Here is an 18,989-nt window from a genome sequence, read left to right on the forward strand (position 1 = left end):
GGGGGGGGTTAGTGGGTTAAATCTAGGTAATCTGGCAGGTAGAGGGTGAAAACCCGATACAGATGCATCAGCCTTCCTTACATGTGCACCCTGACTCCCCTCTCCTAGTCGTGTTGCGTGAAAGCTAGGACAGAGCCCGAGCGCTCCCTCCGCGGCAGAGCATGCCTGCGTTCATTACCTCCTCCCTCTGTGCCGGCAGCTGTCGGAGGCCAACCAGGCACCTCCTCTGGTGGCATTTGCGGTCTGTCTGAAGAGAAAGGCAGGAAACGAGTGATACAGTAACACTGGAGGTTCGGCTCAGTGAGGCTGGAAGTAAGCAGATTGTGGTGATAGATTGGATGGGAGGTGGCTGTCTGAGGTCGTGATGTTCGGGATGCTGACAGTTAGCGGTGTCCTGAGGGAGCGGCGGGCCCCGTGAAGCGGCAGGGACAGAAGGGGAAGGCTCTTCCAGGCAGAGGGAAGGGCGGTGCAAAATCCCTGACGTGGGGAGGGGCTTGGAGTTCAGATCCAGAGAAAGCCAGTGGCTGGACTACGGAGAAGCTGCTCTGTCCCAAGCTACAGGCTTGTGAGCTGTGGTAAATATTTCACACTGTTCTCAAAGATGATGCGAATCCTAGGGAAACGATACAATTGACATTTTTAGAAGCATGCTGAGCGTACTGTGAGAATGGGTCAGAGGAAATCAAGAGGGAGAGGAAACTGGTCAGGGTCTTTTCGGTTCAGTTTGGTTTGGTTTGGTTTCTTTATTTATCTAGGCAGGTGATGAGGCGGTCTGCGTGGGGACGTATGTGCTGGAGAAGCAGAGAGTGGTGGACTTGCACATTTTGGCACCGGTGCTAATGGGACTTGCGGGCGGATTGGATGATGTGACAAGACAAAGGATCAAGGGACCCAGGGTTTGGGGCTAAAAGCTGTTGGAGTTGGAAGTGTGGGGTGTGGAGGGAGTTGGGGCAGATCCACGCATCCCTCTCTCTGTAAATGGCAGATTTGAGACGCGTGTCCGGTCCGGAGGGAGATGCCGAGCAGTCTATTGGCTATAGATCTGGAGCTCCGAGGTCAGGCTCCGAGGAGAGGAGGGGAAGGAACTCCTTCCCTGGTCCTCGTGAAGCTCTGGGTGATTTTGCTCAGGTTTCATCTCTGCATTCAGGTGACCTTCAGGTGATCTCTGTCAGATTCTTCCATGTGTATAACCGCACGTATCTCCTTCGTGCCTCTCTTTGGCTTTGAGCCATGCCGTTTAATCATTATTAAAAATAATCTGGAAACACTGACCCTTGGCCAAGACTGATACTGATGGTTTTGAATTTGGGGTCATGAGCGAATGATTGCTTTCACTGGGCAAGGCGTGTTTGGACGCAGAGATCATGGTTTCACTGGAATTCCAAACTGGAGCGTGAACGTGCAAATGTACGTATGTCGGGAGTTTATGGAAACAGTACACTGACGTAAATGTGTAATTTCCATCTGATTTCTAGTCTGAGTGATTCTTAGAAAGTTTTAGGTGAACATTCCATTGATTTTTTTTAAAACCCATTTCTCCTTTTCCCATATGTGTTCTGCGTCTGAAAAGGAAAACACAGCTGTGAGGGAGGGGAAACAGCATAAACTGCAGGAGCCCCTGCGCTGTCATGAATTACTGTTACTGAGTCTGTGTTTGTCTGACCTGTGTCCTTTGGTTTCCTCTCCCTAGGCTGTTGCAAATGAGTCTGGACTGAACTTTATATCGGTCAAGGGCCCCGAGTTGCTCAACATGGTAAGTCGCTGTGGCATCAGCCATGAGTGTAGATGAGGAGACGTGCGGCCACTCCAGTTACTGGGCGGAGCGGCCTCAGTCCTGGAAATGGACGTGGCATTTTGGGAGAATCTCCGCTGCAGGAGTGAAGACATTAGCTTTGCTCTGCGGTACCAAGTGTGTGTAACTGCTGTCTTACCTAATTCAGTCTCTTCAGCTCTGAGCCTCCGTGTTCCCACCTGCGAAATGGAAATAACATTTAAAGTGTGTAAGTTCTCTGTGCCGAGTGTTCATCACACTCTGTACACACACGGTCGGTCCTGGAGTGGCATGGGTGCGAGCTGCACAGGCCCACTTACACGCAGAGACTTTTCAATAAATACAGTCCTGGCAGTGTATTTTCCTAGTCATATTTTCTTCTCTCCTGCTCATAACTTTATTGTCAGAATTCAGCGTGTGATACACAGAACATACAAAATAGTTGTCAGTCAACTGTTTATGTTGTTGGGAAGGCTTCTGAAGGTCAAAAGCAGGGTATTAGTGGTTAAGTTTTGGGGGGAGTCAAAAGTTACACGTGGATTTTTGATGGCGGTGGGGAGGGGGGTTGGCACCCCTAATCCTCTGCATTGTTCAGGGGTCAACTGTATTCTTCAACAACCCTGTGAGGTGTGAATTATTGTTTCTTCTGATTCCTGATTTCCAAACAAGGAAACTGAAGTCTGCAGGTGGCACGCACCTTGGCCAAAGTCCAAGGGCTGGGGGAGGAGAGCTGAGGTTTGAGTCTTGATTACCTGCCTCCTGCTCTGCGTGCCTTGCCCTGGTGTCCTGTGGCTCCAATGACTGAGGTGGTTTTTTTCTTTAAATTAGGCGCCACACGCAGTGTGGAGCCTCACATAGGGCTTGAACTCATGACCCTGAGATGGAGACCTGAGCCAAGATCAAGAGTCAGGCGCTCAACCGACTGAGCCACCCAGGTGCCCCCAAATGACATAAGTTTTAATAAATAAAAGGACTTTGGAGGGAAAATACTACCTTACTATATAGTAACTTCTTTCTGTATTTAGCAGTTTATATAATGTCTCAAATTTAAGAGATTTTGAATTCCTAATTGCATCTTCATTCCCTGTGAGAAGTAAAAATACCATTCTGTCATGTATTCAAACAAAGAAGTGAAAGCAGTATCATTTGTTTTAAAAGGCATTGTAGGGGCGCCTGGCTGGCTCAGTCAGTGGAGTGTGTGACTCTTGATCTCGGGGCTATGAGTTCAAGCCCCACGTTGGGTGTAGAGATTACTTAAAAATAAAATCTTCAAAAAAAATTAAAAGGCTTTTTAAATTTATCTCCCCTACCAGTTTTTGTGTGTTTCCTATTGTATGTGATACTTTCCTCCTAAAGTAAGGATCCATATTTAGGTGTTTCCTGTGGGCTTTCTGTGTACGTCTTTTCTTCTCTTACACTTCATTTTGGTGTTCTGGCAGGGGAGGTGTTAGAAATGAACCTTGGAGGGAGAGGAGGGATGAGGCTGGAAAAGAAGGTTCTGCAGGGCAGTGAAGGGCTGTCCTACCACGCTAGAGCTGGGATGTCCTCTCCAGAATGTCAGAGACCCAACAGAGGCCGTAAAGCAAGCATGTAATGTTTTGTTAACTTTATTATGAAATATCCCAGTCATAGAAGTTATTACAAGAAATGGAATGAAGCCTCCAGTATCTGTCGCCCAACTTTAAAAAACACACAAATCCAAGATGCTTGAAGCCCCCTGCAGTTCCCTAACCATGACCCTGTTCTCTCTCCCGTAGAATTTACTATAATCCTGAATTTGGTGTTCATTAATTCCGTGTACTTTCTACGTTTACTGTATATGTATTTATCCCTCAGCAACACTCAGTATTACTGTACATGTTTCAAAAATGTTTAGGGGACAGTTGAAAATTTGAACATTTATTGGATATTTGATGTTAAGAAAATAACTTCTAAGGGAAAGGTGAACTCGGTGGCAGGGATGTGGAGTGCGCTTGTCCTGCTGAGCACTGAGGAAGGCAGGGAGGTGCAGAATCACCACACTGTACACCTGAAACTAATACTACAGTGTGTGTTCACCGCACTGGAATTAAAATTGAAAAAACAAAAGGAAAAGCAGGTTTTTTTTTTAAGATTTTATTTATTTGACAGAGAGAGGCAGCGAGAGAGGGAACACAAGCAGGGGGAGTGGGAGAGGAAGAAGCAGGCTTCCTGCTGAGCAGGGAGCCTGATGTGGGGCTGGATCCCAGGACCCTGGGATCATGACCTGAGCTGAAGGCAGACGCTTAACGACAAAGCCACCCAGGCGCCCCAGGAAAAGCAGTTTTAAGTGTGACGGTGATGTTATGTCAAAAATCATTGTCTTTTGTTAGAGATAGTAAGTATTTACAAAGAAAATACGAATTCTGGGCTCTCCTTCAAAATGACAAGAAAGAAAAGCGGAGTGTCTGTAGGTGAAGCAAGGTTGGCCAGGAATTGAACAGATGATGATTGAAGCTGGGGGTTGGGCATATTTGGGGTTCAGTATACCATAATGCCTAGTTTTGTTACATGTTTGGAACACTTTTATAAACAGTAAGGCAAAAACAAAAAAAGCCCACTTTATGTAAGTGGTACATGTTCTTTTATAACTTGGTTTTATTGTTATTTTTGTTGAACATTTATAATTCTTTTAGAGTTCCTGGACCCAATTCCAGTGGTGGGGAGGGGATCACCCCCAAAACATAGAGCAATCTCAGACACCAGCAGTGGGTCGAAGAATTCGACTCAGTTCAACTCAGTTATGGCGCAGTCTGCCAGGACACAGCATCGGACTCCACAGGCTAGGGGCTCAGTCCTACAGGAGGGTCCGCCACCCTCCACTGCAGACACCAGGCCCGGGCTCCGGGCTGTCACCAGATTGGAGGTTCCAACAGCCTCCTCCTTAGTTTCTGTTAATCTGCTAGAGCAGCTTGCAGAACTCAGGAAAACACGTGTGTTTACTGAGGGATATGATAAAGGATAAGAATCAACAGTCAAATGTAGAGATACATGGGGCAAAGTCCCAAACAGGAGTCTCACGGAGCTTAGGGCCTGGCTCCGGGGCACGTGGCAGCAAACTGGTTCCCTGGTATAGAAGGACCGAAAAACTGTTCTCCTGGGTTTTTATGGAGGTGTGACTACATAGCCCTAATCGGCTGAGTCACTGACCATTGGCTGATTCAGTCACCAGCCCCGTCCTGTACTAGGAGGTGGGGGGTGAGGAGGACTGAAAATTCCATTCCTCTGACCACGAGTTCTCCTGGCAGCCAGCCCTGCCCTTGGGTGGGGTCCAAATTCACCTTGATTAGCAAGACCTCCTTTCACTTTTGTGGTTTTGACGGTTCTCAAAACTGTGGGTGAAGACTAGCTATATCTGAGTGACCAAATGAATTTTTCTTCTAAATCATTCTACCACAGATATTATTTTTGTTGATTTGTTTACCTCGAGTTCATTAGTCTTCTCTGTGGTATTCCACTGAATGAATACAACCACACTTGTAAAAAATCAGCTTTCTTGAGGGATGTTTAGATTGAACATTATATACGCATATCCTTACATTTGGGAGCTATTTCCCAAGGTTGTGTACTCAGACAATTGCTGTCACTTCTAGAGTATGTGCACTTTCAAAAATAGAAAGTTTTGCTAGCTTTTTTCCCCCGAGTTGTACCTCCCCTCGCTGTGATTGGGGGTCCCCACGTCCTCACCAGCGCTGGCAGTGTCAGGTCTGAGGAGTGCAAATGGTCATCTCACTGTGACCTGACTTGTTTTCCAGGGAGAGGTGTGGGAAGAGGTCTTTGTCAGAGTCTGGAGTGAGTGGGGCAGAGATGAGGTGGTCTGTTGGGGAAGATCAACTTCTCGGGGTTAGAAAATGCATTTGCTCTGGGGAATTTTGGACTCAGGGGATCTGGAGCTGTCCAGCAGATGCATGGATGTGAGGCTGGAGCTCTGAGGTTTGGGGTGGAATAGGCTGGGTCTGCTGCGGGGGGCGGGAAGGGCGTTGAGTGGGGGGGCCCCTGACAGCTCTGGGGCAAGGAAGGAAAAGCTGGCAAAGCAGGCTGGTCTCCCTAAGGGGGAGCATGCGCCCAGTACTTTCTAAGCCTGAAAACTGGGGGGAAGCTAATTTCTTCAACCTGGTCGGTGTAATGAGAAGGAGTACCAGGAACTAAAAGTAGGACCTTGGGTTTGGCAGCTAGAAGGTCATTAGTGACTTTAGGGAGAATACTTTTCAGTAATTGTGTTTGCAAAAGCCAGATTATCAGGGTTGAAAACTGAATGGCAGACAAGGAATTAGAAGGGGCACCCAGGTGGTGCAGTCGCTTAAGTGTCTGACTCTTGGTTTCAGCTCAGGTCTCATGATCTCAGGGTGGTGGGATTGAGCCCCGCGTCAGGCTCTGCACTAAGCAGGGAGTCTGCCCAAGATTCTCTGTCTCCCTCTTCCTCTGCCCCTTCCTACCCCCACGTGAGGGTGCTCTCTCTCCCTCTCTCTCTCTTCAAAATAAGTAAGATTTTTTAAAAATCCGGAATTAGAAATAATAGGTATAGGCTTCTTATTTGAAACATTTCTTAAAGGCCAAGATAGTGGGATTTTCTTTTACTTATTTTTAATCATTGTTGCCTTTGTTAAGAAAAATTGACCTTTTAATCTGTCCTTTTGAGACTTGAGGTTTACCTTCCCCTAAATTAAGTTTTCCTTTCTTGGTCATTGTGGTTTGCCAAGTCCACAGTCCTTGTGCCATATTGACTGTTCTGTCTGTCCCTGTGGGAGACTTTACCTCTGACAGCTCACTGCTAGCTTTTCCTGTGAAATACCTACTGATGATTTTGGTTCAGCATTCCAGATGTAACTTGGGCTGACTTAGATTCTTTAGGAAACTGAACCAGTCTGCTGTGTTTGTGTGGTGCACAGGGTGTGATGATCACAATGAAAGTGAAAGTGACTTGTGCTTTCCAAGGACTTCCCGCTATGACGGAACGAAGGTGGACGAGCTGCAGGTCACAGTAGTAGAGACGCCGTGAGGGAAGGGAATTGGCAGACAGTCGGGACCTTCTCAAATACAAGGAGAACTGGGGGCAGGTGGGGAAACAGTGCAGACATGAGAAGCACAATGAGCAGAAGTCTGAGAAAGGACAGGACAGCCCAGCCGTGAGGGAAGGACAGTTCTACTCATGGGAGACAATAAAACACTTCCGTCACTGTCGTCCGTGGTGTGCCCACACCGTGACTTTATCATAAAACAGCACAGCAAATACTTTGTGATGTAGTTTTCAGATTCTGTCTTATTCAGCAGTTGTATTGTGGAAAACAACTGCTTTTCTTAGATAACCAGTTCAAAATATTACAAGAACAATTTCTTACGCTTCACCAGCAGTGAGACCATATTCTCACATGCAACTTCCTGTACAGATTAGTCCTAATGTTATAGCTGCTTGTGAATTGCTGTATTTCTTACTGATCTTACTGTTTTACATTTTTATTTAGATTTCATTTTTTTTAAGTTTTTATTTATTTAAGTAATCTCTACGCCCAACGTGGGGCTCAAACTCATGGCCCCGAAATGAAGAGTTGCACACTCCCCCAACGGAGCTAGCCAGGCGCCCCTGAGGTAGACTTTAACATACAGTATGTCATACGAAGCCTGTTGGCCTCGCTGGCTTACCTACCTTCTCTGATGCTGTGTGACAAAGTAGCCCTTCCGCTAACAACGTGACCGAGTGGAAAAGGTGGCGGAGCGGCAAATGGCAGTTAAAACACTGCTGAATTCAGGAGAGTTACAGCTGGGTATCTTATGTGCTTAAAGCTTAGGAGATCAGTTCTAAAATACATAGAATTACAGGATTATTTTTGATCTGGAGGAGACGTTACATTCACTTTGCCTTTGTTTTGCAAACGAGGAAATTTATAAGCGTCAATAATAGCTGATTTTATTAAGTTGAGCCACATATTGGCTGTTTTTATGCATCAAAAATGGGTACGTATCAGCAGTCGCATGTGGTCAACCTAATGCTTTTTGGACTCTGATATGTAAATGTCATTTAGAACTAGTTTTACTGTGATTTGGCCCCAACCCCAAGGTTGACCAGTCTCTGTTGTTTTTGCTGTGTCAGTACGTTGGTGAGAGTGAGCGCGCAGTCCGCCAGGTGTTCCAGCGAGCCAGGAGCTCCGCGCCCTGCGTCATATTCTTTGACGAAGTGGACGCCCTGTGCCCTCGAAGGTCAGACCGGGAGGTAGGTGTAAGAGCCCTAAACCTTTTGTGAGTTCTTACAAAGTCATTCCTAAGAACGCTGAGATTCTTGCAGTGAAGAAACCTAGTAATTCAGAGTGAGGGCCTGGAAATGACAGTTGGTTTTTCTTGGCCTCTGCATCCATTTCTGTGTACATGATTTTGGTTGCACTCGTCTGGTTCAAGCAGGTGAGCGATTGGGAACAAGAATGATGTGGCTTCAAGTAGCCGGACTCATGATCTTGACTCTCTTCAGGCAAATGGGTTCTGGAGACAGGAGAAAGTGTAATTTAAGATCCCGTCGAAATAGGGCCCGGCTTTAAGACTCAGCCCTGCTCCTTGTCTGCTCCGGACTCCCCCTGCATCACTGGGTTGAGTCACCGTTGGTAGGAATTTCGGCACGGTGAGTGCTTGGAAGCGCTGTTATCACAGGGACGCTTGTCTCAGAGTCCACAGCGGAGTGAAGCCTAATGGGAAGAACAGACAGCCTTTCTGAAACAGGTAGCAAAGACTATCTGATGAGGACATTCACGGCAAGATGACTAGGCAGGTGATTTTATTTCTTTTATGATTTATCTTCAAATAGTTGTTCTGTGCATGCCTAGAAGGTTGTAAAACAGTTATTAAATGCCTCATTTCACTTAGAATCTCCAGAAGCCTTCCAGAGTTGCAAGAACAAAACTGGACTAATGTCCTTGTGATTCATGTGATAGCGAGATTGTTTCCTCATCCAGGAGTCCTCGCTGGCGTCCCAGAAAATCCTTCCACAGTCTTGTCTCTTGATGGTGACGTCGGTGGCCAGGGCAGAGGCCCTTCCCCGGTTGCCCTGCCCTCTGTGTCATTCTAAATCCCACGTGGGATCCAGAGCAAAGCACTGCCCTTTATATCCTGCTGCTTGGGGCGTGGTGCGCTCTGGGTCTGACTCCTTTTTATCTCTGTGGCTCCGCATAAGACCCTCGTTTGTCAGCAGCCCTGTCATGGGTTTGCAGCTATCTGTCATCGGCTGGGAATTTAATTTGCAGGGGTTCACCAAGGTACGTCCAGTCCACTGCCTGCCCTAGAGAGGTCTGGGGCCCCGGGGGCCATGCTCCTGACGTCTGGCTTCTCTCGCTGTCTCTTAGATGTGTACAAACACATGTTCCCATATTCCAGTACACGTGTTCTGCTTTGTTGACATTTTCACATGAGTAGGATTCTGAAAATACGTTAAATTTGAATGTATTCTTTTATTATACAGGTTATACATGAACACATACTTGTGAGAAAATTCAAATAAATACAAGCGTTAAGAGATGGAGAGTCTTTCTTCCCATTTTTCTCCCTGTTACTCTCCTTGGAGGTTACTGCTGCCAACAGTTTCGTGTGTGGTATTTGTCATTCTAAAACTTTCTCTGTAAACTTTTATGTAAATGTGGTCATTCATCTTGATGATTTTCCCATGTACTTAAGAACTTACTTTTTTGACAATTACATAAATATTCCACAGTCTGGAAACAGAAATATTTCCTGAATCACACTGTTTCTAGTTATTTCTCTTACAAACAGAACTGAAATAACATTCTTACACATATTTCTGTGCATGTGGGAGAGTTTTAAGAAGTGGGATCTCAGAGTAGATGTCTATGTGTTCTGAAAGTGAACACTGAACCATCCTTCACAAAACCTACCAGTTACGCGTGCCCGCCAACAGTGTGTGAAACCACCATCTCCACCTTTGTCGGCAACGAGTGGCACCCATCTTACCATCTTACAATTTCTGTCAATTTTGTTGGCAAAGCATCATGTTAAACCTTAGTGTTCGTGTCCCTGATTATCAGTAAGGTTGATTGTCTTCAGTGAATTTGTATTTCATCCTCTACAAATTGCCTGATCAGATACTTTGACCCTTTTGCTCTTAAAATTTTGTTTTGATTTCTCGGAGCTTTTATGTGTTCCAGAAATGAGTCCCTTGTCCAGTTATGTGTGTTGGTGCTATTTTCCCCAGTCTTTTCACTTACCTTTAATTTGTTCATTACATGCACTGTTATAATTTTCATATAGTAAAACCTGTCGTCCTGTTCCTACACTGATCCTGAGGCTTTCATCTTGTTGAGGTGGAACAGGATTTGGTTGGGGCCCCGTGCTGCTGTACTGTTTTGAGTCTGGATTATAATTGTCTTCATTCTCTGATTTGTTGGTGTCACATCTCCCAGGAGTGGTGACGCGCACCAGTTACTTTCTGGAGAAATCCACAGCTAAACTCACGACCATCTCTTCTTGTGGACTTTCTGCTGAAGAAGGGCAGTCGTGACAGACACACCGACAGAGACAGACACACCGACAGAGACAGACACACAAACAGGGACACAGACACACACATAGATGCACACAGACACAGACCACAGACGCCCCACTTCTCTCGTCTCCTCCATTGTGCATTCAGAGCACTTCTGTCTCCGAGTGAGTTACCCCTCTGTCCACCACCTCCCCGGATCTTTTCTCTTGAATGTTGCCCTGGGGTCGCTCTGCTTTGTACTGTGGTTTCCAGGAAAAGAGGAAAAGCCTCTGTGCCCCAGCCCAGAGATCAGGAGTGTCTCACATCCTAGGGGATTCCTCCATTCTGAGTCTGTGCTTGACCCACGGGAAGTCCTTTGCGGCCCGCAGATCTTTGAATACCTCGGAGGCATGAGACTCGGGTCAGCCAGGCCGCCTGCGTCCAGCTGAGAGGCCTGGACAGGTGGCCTCTTTGAGCCTCAGCTTCCTCCTGGAACAGGAGGTAACAGGACTCCGGGGAGTTCCTGATGAGAATATGTTTTTGCACAGCACCCCTCAGAAAATGATCACCGTTAACTTCTTGACAAAAGCTTTCATTCAAGTTAGCAAATACTTCATTTTGTATGGAAAAACATGGTGATGTGTTGTTTTTTTTTTTATTGGGCACTGATGGAGCTGTATTTATTTATTTTTAGACGGGGGCAAGTGTCCGGGTGGTGAATCAGCTGCTTACCGAGATGGACGGTCTGGAAGCTCGGCAGCAGGTTTTCATCATGGCGGCCACCAACCGGCCAGGTGAGTGAATGCTCTCGAAACTTTCAGCTTTTGAAAACAATGGGATTTACATACATCCTAGTCACGGAAGATTAAGTTTAGGAAATCGCTTTTTGGCTCGTAAGTTGAAATAAAACCTTAGGAAGCTTCTGTGTAAGCTAGAGTAAAAAATACAGTATTACTGCCTAGATTTCGTGAGATTTTTTTCTCTTTTGGTGCTCAGAAGGGAGTCTAGTTGGCAGAAAACTCAGAATGTACACTTGTGACCATATGAGTATTATCAGGATTTATGTCCTATGTTTTCTCTCAAGCTCATAAGAAACAAGAACCAGACTCTTCTCACTGGGTCTGAAGGTCAAGGATGGATTTTCAAGGGTTTATATTGGCATCATGTCCCCGTACCTGCATTAAACTAGTACTTGAAGTTGTGTGTAAGCTTCAATGTGGCGGGAGGTTTAGAAGGGGCTCCACACTTCAGACGTGCTTAGGTGGCTCTTAATGTGGGTCCCGAGTTCTCTTCCTGTTGTTTAATCCTCTGCCATCCATGTGAGCCTCTGGCTGTTGCAGCTGCCCCTGCATTGATCCGGGTGCTAACTGTGTCAGCCACTGGCGATGAAATTGTTCTTTCAGCTGTCCTGAGTTACTTTGGCAGGTGAAATCTTCATGAATTATATGCCACTTCATTTTAAGATGAAAAATTGATGATAGTAAAGTACTGTCTTTGGAGTCAGACCGTGCAGGGTTTGAGTCCTGGCTGTGGCGCTTTGTCTCTTGCTGTTCTGTTTGAACCCCAGCCGGTCTGACTGCAGCAGAGTCGACTGTGGTTCAGCCCTGACACTGACCACACGGAGCTGACATCAGATCCTGCGAGTCCAGGGCTTCCCTCCTCACCCCACGTCCTCACGAGTGGTGTCTCCGGGACACCCGCACTTCTGACCAGCCAGCTGCAGTTGGACAGTGGATGGAATGCCGGAAAGCACCATACACTTGGCCCTTAAACAGCATGGGTTTGAATGACATGGGTCCACTTGTACACGGATTTTTCTCGATGAACACAGTGCAGTCCTGTAAATCCATTTTCTCTTCCTGATGATTTCCTTAATATTCTATTATAAGAATATGACACATCATACAGAGAACACTCAAAATACCTGTTAATTGACTTGTCGTTATCGGCATGTCTTCCAGTCAATAGTAGCTACTAGAAGGTTTTTGGGGACTTGAAGGTTACACGCAGACTTTTGAGGGGCGGGGAAGTCGGCACCCCTAACCCCGCATTGTTTGAGGGTCACTGTACTTAAAGTTGCAGGGTGTTGTAAAGGATGCATATAGGGCCAGGTCGGGAGGGGGCAGTGCAGGCCCTTAGAGCCGGGCACACCCCCCATCCTGGCCCCAGTGTGCTCATCAACCGGAAAGCTCTCCTGAGCTCTGCTTACAGAGTTTCTCTGGGGGTTTTATTATGTAGTCGTGGTTGACTGACTCCATCTCCACTGCCGCCCCGTCTCCCCAGAGGTCTGGCTCCAAATTCCAACCCTCTAATCACAGGGTTGGTCTTTCCGATAACTGGCCCGCCCATCTCAGAGTTATCTTGGGGCCAACCTTGGGTCTTCTCATTACAATAACAAAGACTCCCATCCCTCAGGAAATTCCGGGCGTTGTTGAAGCTTTCTGACAGGAAGGAAGAGCAAATGTGTTCATCATACATCAGCCTCGGTACACCACTGTCTCTTCATCTGGAAGATGAGGGGAGTGATACACACTTGGCAGGACTGTCCTACAGGTTAAGTGGTGCTGGCCCCGGTCTCCCCGGGGGTGTGGCAAGTAGCTGCTTGGTGGCTTGCATCATTGCCAGGAGCACTCCTGGTGACCACGTAGGAGCAGTCATGAGGCCGCGCACTCACAGCTGTCCTGGAAGAAACCTGGAAAATCTCTCAGATTTGCACAGAATCACACCCTACCTTTTCTAAGTGGATACAGATTTCCAGAAGATACTCTGGTCTGTAATCCATTCTGTCTTTAGTGACTCTCACTGTTTTCACGTTTGATTACTGTAAACACTTTAGTTTAATCTCTGTAGCCCAGGAAGTAGTAGGTCCTTCAGTGTCCCTGGGTTTTACTTGAATCCTCTCCTTCCGAATGGTGCAGGAGCATTTCCTTTTCCCTAGGTCATGTTTCCTGATCTGTAGCACCTCCGGATTCTTAGCTGTAAAACCCAGGTCTGTGCTGAGTTTAGCCTATAGTAAGAATGACAGGAATGTGCCTGTGTTTTGTGCCCTCCAGCATCCCTCACATTCTTCCTCACTCTGCCCCTCCCCTGTCCCTCTGTCTCCAAGAGCAGATCCCACTGCCTTGCCGCCTACAAAAATCCCAAAGTCGCTGTTCTAGATCTTTTACCTGTATGCATGACTGGCAGTTCTATTCCCTGTGTGCTGTTGTGTGACAGTGTTGCTTTCTCCCCAGCTTTCAGAAATCTCTTCTTGCCTGATAACTTTTGCCACATGACAAGTTACTACAATACTTACTGACTTAAAATCACCTTTTTTGCTTTGTCCACAATTTTGTGGGTCAGAGAGTCAGGAAGGGCTTGTCCGGGGGTTCCGTCCGTGATCCACACACCATCAGTGGGTGTGGCGGGGCCAGAGGACCCCTTCCCTGGCCTTGCTCTGGTATCTCTGTCTCCCTCCTCCCCTCATCGTCCTCTTTCTGAGCCTCTGTGTGGCTTCCCCTGGGAGTTCTGCGTCCTCGTTCTCGCGTGACCAGTGGGTTCCAAGAGACAAGAGTGGAAGCTGCCACGCGTCCTGAAGGCACCGCTGGGGGACAGTGACAGGGAGGCTCAGATCCAAGAGCAGGGGAGGGGGAACGTGAAGAACGGGGTGACTTGAACTCTTCGAATGCACGTTTCTGTTCTCATGTTCTCTGTTTCATCGAGCACGTTGTAGCTCCCCCTTTCCGTCCGGTGTTGAAGATCCATCACATCAGTGTCCTGTTCTGTAATTTCTCAGCAGATTCACTCCTTCATTCATCAAATATTTATTCGTTTTTTTACTATATGCCTGGCCCTATTAAGCTTTGGGAATTCAAGGCTAACAATTCACAAAAATTGTATATATCCCGATTTGGGGCTGGGGCACCTGGAGTAAATGATAGCCAACCAGGGTCAGAGGGTAGAAGATGATGGGTAGTTGAAGGGAGGAATGCTAATTTGGATATGATGGTCCCGGAAGGCTTCTTCAGAAGTGGTCTGTGAGCACGTATAGCCGGGGTGCAGGGGGGCAAAAACACCTGGCTCCGGGGGTCCCAGACAGACCAGGTTCTGCCAGTTGCCACTCATACAGCCAAAGGCAGAGCGGCAATTGGTGGTGAAACAGGAAAGGAGTTTATTTCAGTGAGGCCAGCACCGGGAAGAGAGCTGACTAGTGTCTTAAGACTGTCTGCAAAGTGCTGAAAATACATCCAACATCCAGGTTTGCATGAGACAAGAGTGGGACAAAGGTCAGTGGGTCTGTGCTGGTGGGTGGTGAGGGTCAGGTTGATCATTGTCCTGGGGGTCAGTCCTAGGTGGGGTCTTGCTGGCGTCAGGGCAATCCCTGTTGCTTGAGGTGGTAGTTTCGGTTCCCACCAGGAGATGCTCTGCCTGCTGGGTGTTTTGCTTTAGTTCAGAGATAAGCTGCAAAGGAGAGCTAATCAGTTAGAAAGTACAGACTGAGGCCAAAATAGAGGCAGTTGATGTCCTCTTTCACATGAGCCCAGAGGGTGTGAAGGATGGAACCACGCAGTCTGGGAGGGGAGCGCTCCAGGTAGAGAGCAAGCAGTCAGTGTGAAGGCCCGTGTGAGGATGTTTGCCATGTTGCAGAACCAGCTGGAAGGCAGGGTGCCTGGAGTGAGATGGAGCACGCATGGGGAGTGTGCAGGGCGTTGGAGGCCACTGAAGGTGCACGAGTGTTCTGCTGAGATGGGAAGCCATGGAGGGATTTGTGTGAGGAAGTGGTACCATCTCATTTTCTTCTGTATTTTCTATTTTTATAAAATAGTGACTGCTTTTTTTTACTTTGTATAACTGTGGCACCGTGCACCATGTCAAAACCAGGACACAGACATTTGTATAACATGTATTTATTTCTGTGCAGTTTGACACACATGTAGATTCCTGTAATGACCATAGCGGTCAATATGAGAACTATTCCATCAGCACCAAGATCTCCCTCGAGCTGCCCTCAATAGTCACTGCCGCCTCTGTCCTCCACCCGTGACTCCAGGCAACTGCTAACCTGCTCTTACCTACACCGTGTCACTGCAAGAGTTTATGTGAAAGGGATCATACAAAATGTGACCTTTCAGGTTGGCTGTGTGCACCTCGCATAATGCCCTTGGGATGGATTCAGGTTCTTGCGTGGATCAGCAGTTTGCTCCTGTTGAGTGCTGGGGAGGTGCGCAGTTTGACCTTTCTCTTCCAGGGCGACGTCATGGTTGTTTCCACTCTTGGTTACACGGACCATGAGCCTCCATGTGAGTAGGTTCTTGCATGGACCTAAGGTTTGATTTCTCTGGAATAAATGTCTAGGAGCACAGTGGCTGGGTCATATGGGAAGTATATGTGTGACATCTCTGTCAGTAATGAGATGTCCAGCTTGTTGGCTTCCTTCCAGTATTTTGTGTTGTCCCTGTATTTTATCCTGAGGGATGCATAGTGATAGCTCATTGCGGTTGTGATTTGTGTTTCCCGAATGGCTCATCAGCCTCTATGTGTGTTTGGTATCTTGTGTGTGTGTGTGGTATCTTTTTGTGTGTTTACTTACCATCCTATATCTTTTTCACTGAAGTATCTCTTGTGTCTTATGCCCGATTTCTAAAATTGGGTTGTATTTTTTTTTAAGATTTTATTCTTAAGTAATCTCTACACCCAGTGTGGGGCTCAGACTCACAGCTGTAGGAACTTCTTGAGCTAGTCTTTTAGGTATGTTCAACTTGTAGCAAATTTTCTTGGTTTTCATTTACCTGCAAATGTCTCGATTTCAGGTTCTTTCTTGAAGCCTGTGTTTGCTAGATAGGGAGTTCTGAGTTGACAGTTCTTGTCTGCCATTACATGAAAATTGTGCCATGTCCTGCCAGCACTCGTCGTTTCTGAACACAGACCTGCTGTCATTTGAATGTCCTAACTGCACAAGGAGGATGTCACTGTACTCTGCTTTTATTTTTTTAATTTTATTTTGTATTTTTAAAATATTTATTTGAGACAGAGAGAGAGGAGGGGAGGGCAGAGGGATAGAGAAGCCCAAGCAGGCGCCACACCCAGTGCAGAGTCCCACAACCCTGAGATCGCAACCTGAGCTGAAACCGAGACTGAGCCACCCAGACGCCCCTCAAATATTTGCAAGCTCTTTCTCTTTTCCTCCCTGGCCTCCTGTGACACACGCATTAGATCTTTTGTTATAGTCGCATAAGCCGCTGAGGCTCTGTTGCTGGTTTTTTCCATCCGCTGTGTTCAGATTTGGTCATTTCTGTTGTTCTTCAGGTTCAGGGATTCTCTCTGTCATCTCCATGGTTCCACTGAGCCCGTCCAGTGAGTTTTTCCTTTCGTTAAGTTTTGCAGTTGAAAATTTTCCATTTACTAATTTGTATCTTCTCTTTCTTTTCTGAGACTTTGGGGGTTTTTTCAGTTGTTTCAATCCTCTTCGTGATTGCTCCCATACGTGCTTTTATTGTGATGGCAGTAAAGCCCTGGTCAGGTGACTCCCAACATCTGGGTCATCTCCTTGGTCCAGCTTCTGTGTTTCTTTTCCTCGCTCTGCCTCCGTTCACACTCCCCAAGGTGGGGTGCCTTGTTCCCACTGGGCCTCCGCTAGTACCCCCTCAGCCTTGTACTCTTGCCCGTGACCCCCAGGGACCTGGGGAGGGCAGAGGGGTGGAAATGTGAGCTCTCCGCTGGGCCTTCTCTGAGACTGTCCTGTCCAGCATGAAAAGAGAAACCCCACAGGAAGGCAGCTATTAAAATTCAAATGACACTGAAAAGCAGAAGATAAAATTACCCTCCCTCGCCCTGCCCAGAGGAAACCACTGGTAAAGTCCGGGAGCTGTTTCTTCTGTATTTTCTCCATATTTTCAAATATGCTCATACTGCTGTTTCTTATCAGTTTCATATGCTGCTGTTACTACTTTCTAAGGCACATGAAGGTTTCTGTTAAATTCACTGTTTCTCCACACGCGGCCACCATCACTGCCACCCCATCGTCTCCACATGATAATATGGTTTCTGCACAACTTTTGGTTGAATCACCAGTCAGTGTTTATGTTACCAGGACAGTGTACCTATTTCTCTCTGTGGACCCAGGAGTTATACTGTGATCAGGGTTCTATTTTCGCATAACCTTTTCATTCTTAGATGTAGAAACTCTCGTTTTCTTTCTCTTGCTTTGTTTTTTTTTCTGTTCTTCATCAGATATGCAGACAGTGGTCGGTATTATTTGTGTCTGTGGTGTATTTTGCTTTTGTTTCTGGAGCATTCTCTGCTCTGTCTCCAGTCTGGGCTTTTTGAGTTTGGTATATTTGAGGGTATCTCTCTTCCACACTCATTACTGATTGGTAGCCTGGCTGAGTACAGGATTTTGAGTTGAAAACATTTTTTTCATAATTTGTAGGACATGCTTTTTTTCCTCTTCAAAGTTTTATGTCGTCCTGATCCTTTTTATGTGACTTTAAAAAAAAAATATTTTATTTTTAAGTAATCTCTACACCCAGCGTGGGGCTGGAACTCACATCCTGGAGATCAAGGGTCACATGCTCCACGGACTGAGCCAGCCAGGCGCACCTTATGTGACTTTTTGTTTATTTGTTTTGTGTGTATGGGCAGCACTTAGTGAGTCTTAACCTCCTGAATGGGTCTTTTAAATTTCTTCTTTTCTCCTAGTTTCCATTTCTGCCTTAATTTTTCCCCTACTTTTTGAGGTACTGGTTTTTAGAAAGTAAGTGAAAGATTGCTCTGTCACCCTTCCACCTTGTGGTTGCTCTGTGGACCCGCAACAGCTCTCCTGTGTTGTGTGGTCTGCCACAGTCCACAGCCTGCCCTGGAAAAACACTGCTTCCCCTGCTCGACCCCAGAAAGTACATCTAGACCACAGACGCCCTGACTGATCTCCCCTCTTCCAGTATTGGCTCCGAGGAACTGTCTCTTCCCGCTTTATCCCCCATCTCGCTGGTTAAAAACACTGCTGCCCAGCACACATATGTGTGAGACCTGAATAGCCACGCCAGCTTGTTACTGTTTCTTCTGCTCGGCAGCAGTCTGTGTCCTCCCATAGCCACACAGGATCCAGAAAGTTTCTGCCCTCTGTGTACAGCTCAGGTAAAGAAAGAAGTAAGTACATTATGATGGATAAACTTCCAGACAAGAAGTAGGTCTACAGTTTTACATTTGAGAGAAAGCTTCTAGTTGAGAGTCCCTATCTGTTGTAAGCCGTTAGTAACTGTCAGGTGACGGGGGCGGGGTGGGGCGGGGTGGCTTACAAGGAAAATTCACTTCATACTTGTAGGATATTCAGCCACTTCTGAGTTCTGAGTAAGCTGCCGTGCTCCCTTACCTGTCTGGCCTTGGGTCACGGCAGTGCCTTGTGGCCGTGGTCAGACCTGTGTATCTTGCCCTTTGACACAGTACTTCCCTTTTAAAGATGGCTTAGGCCCTGGCATCACTCTTGCTGGGTTATAGGAACCTGGTGCATAAGAGAACCCAGGAAGTATTTGTTTAGTGAATCATAAGAAGAGGCCTACTTCTGTTTGATGAAGGCTAACCGATCTTGTAATAATTTTCACTCAACATATTATCGATGGTCTCATTAGTCTGAGGATGGATCCAGTTTCTAAGAAAATCTGCTTCATTGAGAGGTGACATGTCATAAACTTTACCTGTTTTAGGTACAAGATTCAGTGGTTTTGAGTGTATTTTTAGACTCCCACAGCCATCCCAACGATCTGATTT

At 46.7% G+C, this 18,989-nt stretch overlaps 1 protein-coding gene across 3 annotated transcripts in view; it reads left to right on the forward strand.

Annotated features, from left to right (window-relative positions):
• NVL (nuclear VCP like) overlaps positions 1-18,989 on the forward strand; it is a 90,150-nt gene that overhangs the window by 36,985 nt on the left and 34,176 nt on the right. For all 3 annotated transcript variants that reach the window (XM_026509489.4, XM_057315573.1, XM_044387961.3), the window contains 3 exons: positions 1,691-1,753; positions 7,878-7,997; positions 10,942-11,041. In XM_026509489.4, coding sequence (XP_026365274.1) covers positions 1,691-1,753; positions 7,878-7,997; positions 10,942-11,041 — 283 coding nt within the window. The remainder of the gene's footprint in view (positions 1-1,690; positions 1,754-7,877; positions 7,998-10,941; positions 11,042-18,989) is intronic.

This window comes from Ursus arctos, unplaced genomic scaffold, assembly GCF_023065955.2.
Source record: "Ursus arctos isolate Adak ecotype North America unplaced genomic scaffold, UrsArc2.0 scaffold_2, whole genome shotgun sequence".
NCBI lineage: Eukaryota > Metazoa > Chordata > Mammalia > Carnivora > Ursidae > Ursus > Ursus arctos.